Below are 8,618 nucleotides of genomic sequence, written 5' to 3' on the forward strand. Positions count from 1 at the left end.
ACAGTTCTGAGACACTGACTTGTCTGGACGAGGCACTTGATCTCTTCCACGACAACAAGCAAATTCTTGTCGACCTTGGCATTCGGAATTCCTTTAACCTACCCAAACTCCATTTCGCACTTCACTATGCTCATATGATTCGAACGTACAGCACAACGGATAATTACAATACCGAATACACGGAACACCTTCACATCGACCTCGCTAAAGATGCGTATCGTTCGACAAACCACAAGAACGAGTTTGCGCAAATGACAACCTGGCTTGAACGGAGGGAGAAAATACTACGCCACGAGACATATATTCAATGGAGACTCATTGCAGGCACTGCGCATCACCCAGGTCGTCAGCCTCGTCCTCCGGAGATGTCATTTCGTCGTACTCAGACAATGTCAAAGCATCCGAGCATCAAGGCAGTCACATTGGACAAGGTTGTGAACGAATATGGCGCCACATATTTTCGTGAATCTCTCGCATGCTACGTTGTGAAAGCCACCCTTCCTACAAACACTACTATTAGGCCTAGGCAGCTCGAAGATCAAGCTGCTGACATATACATCCCATTTCGAACCCTGCCCGTCTTTCACAAGGTGAAGTGGGTGTCAGTTGATGTTCGTGGCCAGGGTGATCCCCCAGCCACAGTTGATAGTGTACATGCACGTCCTGGACGTTCGAGACCATTTGCATCGGACAGTGTCGCATCTCGTTTCGATACTGCATTTGTTAATGATGGCACAGGTGGGACACTTGGTATCAAAGGTGAGCTCTCCGAGCCAGTCATTGCATGATATTGATACTCGTCATTTATACAGGATATCGAATTGGACAAGTCTGTTTGATCTTCTCGATCCCTCCCAAAGCTATCCCTATACTCTTTCCATCAAATTTCCGACCTCCAAAGCACCTTGCGTACGTGGAATGGTTCTCCGCTTTCCAGGCACCTGATCGCAATCATGGCTTGCGCAAAGTCTCACGCACCATCAAAAACGGAGAACGAATAGCTAGCATTGTTCCAATCAGCAACATTCATCGCAGTGCACATCTAATTCCACATTTTGGCCCCATTGCCCCCCGTGAATGGAGTTCTACTAATGTTCTCGACGAGTGTCCTTCGTTCTTTGTAAATCCATACTTGGACAGACATAGTTTTGTAACATTGCGCTAGTTGCAGACAATTATCATTAACTTGTGCTAGACTATAGTTCCTAGAGCTAAATTGTGTTAATTTGTGCAATTATCGAAAATTCAGCTAAATAGTTCTAAGTTTACATGGGAGGGTTTTCCTGATGCCTAGCATATTGTATAGTAGCCGGTTAGATTTCCAGTGCAGTCTTCGGCCACTTAAGGGCTTCAACATTCAATGAAAGCCGGTGACATTGATCAATAATGTATGTAAGGGACAATGATGTATGTAAGGTACACTACACAGAAGCTCCAGAAGACCCGATCCATCACGAACCATAGATTGGCAGGCACAACGCAGAAGCTAGGGGCTAGGGAATATCGGGTATGGTGAGGTCAGGTAACGACAGTTCAGACAGCTGAGATGGCGGGTTGATGGGGAGGGCTTGTGGGAGGGCATGCGGTGAAAGATAAGGTGACCACAGTATGCGAAAATCGTCTGCCATCCTGCGACGGAGGTTAGCCTGTCGGACAGCATATGCATACAACCCTTCAGCGTGCGCGGCACACTCTCCAACACGCCGCTTTCCTTGATCTTCCCACCACGCTGCCTGCCAGGCAAAAAACTGAAGCACTCTGCGCATCTCTTCCCTCAACAACTCCACCTCTTCTGACCAGCGCAGTGCCCTCGCACGGCTTTTACACCACTCGATGCGGACACCTTGCAGCACATCAGCTTGCGCAAATATAGATTAAATAAAAACACTGACCATCATTATCACCTTCGTCACTGCAATCAACGCCATCCATCATCCAGATCCAAGATACTTGACGTCTCCCTTCACCAGTAGCGAACGGATCCACGAGGGGCTTGATGTCATTATCCGCCAGCTCCTGCAACCTCCCCTGCCAGTCTTTCTTCCCCATTGCTGTAGCTAGGGCCTTGAGCGCCACCCATGTCGACCGGTATCGCTTCACGCACGCAGTGCGCCTTCCATGGACCCGAGCGAGAGCATTCTGAGCTCGCGTGTTCGCGCCTTGACCCCGGATCCATTCTCGTTTGAATGACAGCAGAGAGCAATGAATCCGCAAGCACTGACGGATCTCTTCGAGTGTGTCGTGAGCTTGAGTGTAGCGCAACTCCCACTCATCATTTTGCAAGTGTGGATCACATGGTTTGTCTCTCAGCTGGGAAGGTAGCCAAAGCTTCATGCATTCGGCATTCTCTTGAACTTCACGCACTGCATGATTGATAATGCTTTGGACAGCGGGGAGGTAGAGGACTTGGGCGCGTCTCCACGTGTCGATTTTGCGCCGTAGCGAGTTCCGCATTCGCACGATGCTGCTTTTTTGTGTATCAGTAGCATGGATACCTAAGGATTCCACAGCAATGGTCAAACGACGCCTGAAAATCATTAGCGCATTCATGACAATACGAGGGACATTACATACTGCTCCTCTTCGAGGTCGATGCCAGCGGCGATGAGCACACTACGTGATATTTCCGGATGTAAAGACGTGTCGATGCCCCGCCGAAGTTCCTCGGCCTCCAACTCAGCAAGCTTAAGCCGTGCACTTGCTTGCGTGATGGCTAAATGATTGTTAGTACGAGGCTCGTAGAATAAAATACCGCACTCACATGTAGCTTTAGCCTCGAGCGGATTAAAAACAGTTGTGTCATTGGGATTGACCTCCCAAACCTCCATTTCTGCCAACCACGCAGAACGGTGGTCGGGAGTGATAGCGGTGTCGAATTCTTCGAATGCCATTTTGTGTTCGGCCCTCTCAGCAAGGGCGTCCTTGATCTTGAGGAGGAGAGAGGCGCCCAACCCAACTGTTTTCTTCCAGTTCCAATCCCCAAAATGGTCGTCCAGGGTGTCACGACGGCAGCCAGGGCCCATAGCCTTCGTACTCGAGGCCATGGGGTTAATATTTGACCACCCTCTCTCTGGGGCCTCACCATCTGTGCGGCCGACGAAACGCGTAAAGTTGAACGAGAAAAGTGTTTGACACTTTGCGATATGTGCGGGGAGATGAAACTTTGGCACGAAAAATCGAATCACCTTTGTGAGGTAGTCCAAACTGTGGGATTGAGGAAATGATTTCATCCGCGCCCAGAGGTTCTTGTGCCATTGGCACGCGATGTTGTACGAAACATTTAACATTTGGAGTTGTGTACTGCGTAAGGTCGAAAAAAACAGATAGTCCATGTTGAGGTATCTGTGTGAATGCATGATGAGACACGACACCAACAAGCAAAGACAATAACATACTTTTCACCTTTCTGTAAATCTCCGACTCCGTTTGGTCGTTTCATGTTATGACGGGCGCAATCGATCGTGCCCACACCTGTAGCTGCGAGCCCTTGTGACAGCTTCGTATCAGCCATGTTGACGGCATTGTGATTTGAACATGAGCTTTTCTGCAGGGTGGTGTGAATAAGCATGGGCTCGGGTTAATATCATCAACCACGTACCTCCTGCTCATCTCCGAGGTGTTGGGCCAGGAAGGTCTTGTATCCTTTTTCTTCCACGAAATACGCCCAGCCTTTTGAAAGGCTGGGGTCTACATCTTCATTCGAAACATCGCGTCTCTTCAATCGAAAATTCGCGTCTATTGCAACAAAAATTGCATATAGCCACCTTAACACGTTAGCCTTTAATTGAAACCATTGAGTTCCTGCCACATACCGTTTGGCTTTCCCGACATCTTGCCAACCGTCAGGCAGATTCTTGCCCAGCTGTGGGCATGCTGGACATAGAATAGCACACTCTCCGGGCGATGTAGCTTTAACACCGGCTTGGTCGTGACCACGACCAAAGCGCTTCACCATCTTCAGGTGGCGCCATTCGCGCACCATTCTCATAAATGCTTCATAGCGGTCCTAAATCTGAAGGTCAGCATTGTAGAACATCTGAGATAATAAAGAGCACCCACTGCCTTACGATTTGACAAGCCCGTATTATCTGTCAAGCGAACGAGTGTATGATAGAACTCGTACGCAGATGCCTTCGACTCAAATGAAAGGATATGATACTGTCGTAGTACTCGAAAGGTCGCTGCGGTCCTGGGGTCAGTTGAGGTGGACGGGAACCATCGATTTCGGAGTAGTTGCTTCGTATGTGTTTGCGCAGTCTCGCAACCACAAAAGTCGAGTCCAACCTGGTGTATACCGTCCGTATCCATGATAACGAAGTCATCATTGAAGGCTTTATGGGGAAGGATACAGCGCTGGCCAATAGGATGTCCGAGTTGAATACGAAGGCCTAGCTTCTTGAGTGACGTCCTCTGGAAACACACACCAGTCCACTCGTCGATGCGATGGGTGGGCAAGCACAAATGGTTAGTGACAGTGCAGCCGTGACAGTACATTTGTGAATCATCACAGCTCTCGCATCGAACCAATGCAGGAGCAGTACCACAGCCTGCACACATATTGCCAGCATCCCCACGACCATCGAGCCGGATCATCTCCGCAAGATAGCTTTCGCGCTCGTCTAACCAAGTGAGAAGGGGGTGGTCCTATGCCGAAATCAGCGAAATGTTAACAAATGTGACGGTGATAAGACTTACACCAGCTGTCCGCTTCCGCGTCTGCAGCAAATCCATATCGTTGGTGACGACTCCATAATCCATATCGTTGGTGATGACTCCATCCATGGCATCCATGGTGAAGAAATCATTGGGCTCCAAAAAGTTAAAGGACGTATCCTCATGCTCTGCAGGTGAGGTGCTCAGGACAGCAGCAGCCGAACTCTGTCCAATGACATGCCGGCCCGACACATGCATCGTTCCATCTCGACGTGCAGCAAATGTGACCGAGGCATGCACAGGCTTCTGGGGCTCCAAGGTGGACGTCGGTGTATACACGTTTAATCTGGGACGTTTACGGCTGTTGACTTGTGAAAAGGTCCAAGGCAAAGTAACTGCCTGGATTGCTCTGGGAGATTGGCACTGAGAGGTGTCATCTAGTGAATAGCGTCAGATATAGTTCATGAGCAGCCAACATGTGCTTACCTTGGGCAGAGGCCATCTAGGATGTTATGTGGACGCTGCCAACAGTGAACACACGCAGGAGGGTGAGCTTGATAATCTGTAGAATAGTCTTATTAGGGAGAACAACAAACAAAATCAACCCATACAGACAAGAATGCGGAGTGATGCAAACTTTGCAAAGGTAATGGGAGGAACAGGTGAAGCGCGTAATGCAAAGAGTAATGCACCTGTAATGCACGTGTAATGCACGTGTAAGGTAATGCACATGTAATGCAAAGTGTAATGCATGTGAAATGCATGTGTAATGTACATGCTGGCTTGCGTGATGTGATCTGCATGCATGGGAAGAGCCGGTAAACTCTGATCGAACTGCAACGAATGAGCTGCAACGCACTGGGTGGCTTTTCCATGACTCGATATAGACGGCATTCCCAGTACAAAAGCCAGAATTGTGTATACAGGTGAGTCCCAATTTTCAATATTAATTCTCCGCCTACTATTTACACCCAACGATGACCTCCACAAGCACGATAGATGCTGTGCCTGCGGCGCCCATTGCTGGTGGTAATGGTACTGGCAATTGTACTGGTAAGCAAAAGTGTCCTCAAGTGCGCTCTAATCCTGACCATATATTCTACAGATAGTCTTGCTGCGCTCTTGGCGCAATTGAACATCACTGGGAAGCAGGCATCCGATGTGACCTCCACAATCCACGGTGTGGTGCAGAACGCATTGGTCGCTGCTGTTTCTGCCATCAGCACTGTTTCCACCACTACCACCTCAGTTCCACTCACACCAGCGCCAACTCCAGTTCCGGTGTCTGCCCCATCTGTCACCATCTCTCCTGCAACGTCAGGTGTCACTGTGCCACCTGTGTCAGCGCCCATACCACCTACAGCCTCAGCTCCACTCACACCAGCGCCAACTCCAGTTCCAGTGCCTGCCCCAGCTGTCACTGTCTCTCCCGCGACGTCAGGCGTCACCCAGCCTCAGGTCAATGTGACCTACGACATACCTCCAAACGATGCTATGGGACCCTTCTATTGGGTGACTCGTGGACGCCGCATTGGCATCTTCTCCACTTGGTAATTAATTTGCATCGTTTTATTTTCAAATTAACACTTACTGACTAGTGATTCACCAACAGGCAGCAGACTTCTTCCCATGTTATTGGCGTGAGCAGGGCCTCATTTTCTAAGGTGCGCTCAGTAGCCGAAGGCATCCAGTTGATGGAAGCGGCAATCGACCGCGGTGAAACGGAGATATTGCCCTAATGTATGCATTGTATGTAACATGTTTCTTGAAGCCTTCCAAGTTGTTTCTACTGTGTGCAATATGATCGCGCTTGGCTGCCATGAATTTCAGTGTGAATTTTGATGAGAAATAAGGAGTGACAATGAGTGGCATCGTTGAACGGCGTTTTTGACACACTTCGAGGTTCTATGTAAGCTCAGATCCGCGCATTCGACGCTACTCATACCAGCCTCAACCTACCTTCCATTGCGACCATCTTCCTACGCTCCCCTTCCATTGCGACCATCTTCCTACGCTCCCCTTCCATTGCGACCATCTTCCTACGCTCCGCGGAAATAATGGGTGCCACCAGTGTCAAGTTCTTCACTAGAGCCCGTTCGATGGATCATGTCCCGCTGCCTTGGGAGGCGAGATACGCGGACTGGGAGTCACTAGATATGACGCGGACTGGGAGTCACTAGATATGACGCGGACTGGGAGTCACTAGAGAAGGCGCACAATACCATTGGGAGGCGAGATACACGGACTGGGAGTCACTAGATATGACGCGGACTGGGAGTCACTAGAGAAGGCGCACAATACCATGTATGAATGGTACCAGAAGTGCTCGAGGGGGTTGTTTAGTTTCAGTGCGAATCTCATTGAGAACAAGACTGTATAGACTAGACTCAGCGAGAAGTGCCGGTTTTGCTAAATCCACGGCCTAGTTGATGTCCTAGGGTATTGTAAATCTATCATAAATCTCCAACCCAGTACTAAATCTCCAACTCACAGTGAACTCGTAGAGTAGTCATGGGCCGTCCTCGATTGCACAAAACTCAAGAAGAGAGTACTGAAGCTGCACGCATTTCCAGACGGAAATACTATCAGAGGTGCGTAAATATCCACTTGGTCTGAATTGTAGTAACAAACCTCATACAGGAATAAGGAACGATGTAATGCTGCTAAGCAGAGTTTACGCAATTCACTCAAGAAGAGCAACACAGATGAGTCCGTACAAATTTCTTCAATGAATGTATTCAGACCTCACTGATCACTGACTTATGTCTTACTGTAGAGTAGTCATGGGCCGTCCTCAATTGCATAAAACTCAAGAAGAGCGTACTGAAGCTGCACGCGCATCCAGACGGCAATACTATCACAGGTGCGTATATATTCAATGGTCTGAATTTACGGGTAGTAGTAACAGACCTCATACAGGAATAAGGATACGAATTATTGGTGCTAAGCAGAGTATCCAGTCTGAACCTGTCCAGCTAGCCAATGGTGCACGCTATGTATGAATTTGTTTCGATGAACATATTTAGACCTACTGACTTATGGCCCCCACTAAAGACTGGTGTCGAAGATGTCGAGTCCAAGCTCAGGGCATGCATTCAGCTGGACAAACTGTCCGATGAATGGTGATATAACTTTTGAACATGGCCGACAAGCGGTTTTGGATACCCTGTCTGAACGGCTTGAGACATTGGGCCACATTGAAGAGTATCTACGTTACACAACCTCCGTTCATCACGATCGCGTTGATGGCTGTGTGCCGGTGTAAACTCATTGTTGCGGCTACTGAAGAACTATGGTGCTATGCAGCTGTGAGTGAGGTAGACGAGGACTTGGTATCAAAGTACAGCCGTCGAGCTCTGTTATGTCAGACATTGTAAAATTGCCTATGTAGTTCTAGAGTATGATCACATGATTATGGGCGAGTTCTTTGGTGGCCCATAAATAAAAATCGTCCTTACCAAAATCGATCCTTATCATTACCGTCCACCTTGAGCCATTGTACGAGCCCCGTTTTTTTCATATCCATCTTAACTGACATGTCAGCGATACAGATGTCAGGGTGTCCCCCTTACCGACGTCATGTATGGAATGCTCAGGATGAGTTTCTCCAAGCCAACTCGGATGAATACTTTGAGCTCTTCAACGCTCGCGCAAGTCAAAGAGATTTTAGCGAATTCTTCAATGATTTTTTACCGGTGGTTCAGACTTTGGCCACCGGAGCGAGCTTTGTTCCCTGGCATACCCACCAATTCAACATTGTCAGCAGACCAAGCACTTGCAGTAATGGGCGCTGTGCGGAGGACTAAGCTGGTAAGTAGGGCACACTTCAATCCAATGTCGTTCGCTGATTCAAAATTTAGTGGATTGTTCGATACTTTCGGTGGGCTGAGGTGCGCCACAACACGCACATGTAAATCTGTCCGGAATTCTGTCTTGAGCTTCGGGATTGGTCACCTAGCAATCAT

At 48.6% G+C, this 8,618-nt stretch overlaps 4 protein-coding genes across 4 annotated transcripts; 3 read left to right on the forward strand and 1 right to left on the reverse strand.

Annotated features, from left to right (window-relative positions):
• DEU56DRAFT_717937 (uncharacterized protein) lies at nucleotides 1–1,159 on the forward strand (the record flags this gene model as incomplete). Its single annotated transcript, XM_041347631.1, has 2 exons — nucleotides 1–759; nucleotides 813–1,159. Coding segments are annotated over 2 exons (1,106 nt in total), but the record flags the coding sequence as incomplete, so codon positions are not given.
• Nucleotides 1,160–1,493: 334 nt separating this feature from the next.
• Nucleotides 1,494–4,911, reverse strand: DEU56DRAFT_874542 (uncharacterized protein; the record flags this gene model as incomplete). Its single annotated transcript, XM_041355984.1, has 10 exons — nucleotides 1,494–1,858; nucleotides 1,905–2,527; nucleotides 2,575–2,713; nucleotides 2,762–3,300; nucleotides 3,322–3,342; nucleotides 3,396–3,544; nucleotides 3,599–3,764; nucleotides 3,813–4,006; nucleotides 4,060–4,644; nucleotides 4,696–4,911. The coding sequence occupies 10 exons, from the start codon at nucleotides 4,909–4,911 to the stop codon at nucleotides 1,494–1,496; spliced, it is 2,997 nt and encodes a 998-aa protein (XP_041200512.1).
• A 719-nt stretch (nucleotides 4,912–5,630) lies between these two features.
• On the forward strand, nucleotides 5,631–6,392 carry DEU56DRAFT_762598 (uncharacterized protein; the record flags this gene model as incomplete). Its single annotated transcript, XM_041350733.1, has 3 exons — nucleotides 5,631–5,706; nucleotides 5,759–6,203; nucleotides 6,266–6,392. 3 exons carry the CDS (start codon nucleotides 5,631–5,633, stop codon nucleotides 6,390–6,392), a joined length of 648 nt encoding a protein of 215 aa, XP_041200513.1.
• Nucleotides 6,393–7,164: 772 nt separating this feature from the next.
• Nucleotides 7,165–8,543, forward strand: DEU56DRAFT_762599 (uncharacterized protein; the record flags this gene model as incomplete). Its single annotated transcript, XM_041350734.1, has 7 exons — nucleotides 7,165–7,244; nucleotides 7,294–7,387; nucleotides 7,435–7,516; nucleotides 7,573–7,649; nucleotides 7,806–7,993; nucleotides 8,205–8,463; nucleotides 8,514–8,543. Coding segments are annotated over 7 exons (810 nt in total), but the record flags the coding sequence as incomplete, so codon positions are not given.
• Nucleotides 8,544–8,618: the final 75 nt, after the last annotated feature.

This window comes from Suillus clintonianus, assembly GCF_016758775.1.
Source record: "Suillus clintonianus strain FC179 chromosome Unknown DEU56scaffold_272, whole genome shotgun sequence".
NCBI classification, from domain to species: domain Eukaryota; kingdom Fungi; phylum Basidiomycota; class Agaricomycetes; order Boletales; family Suillaceae; genus Suillus; species Suillus clintonianus.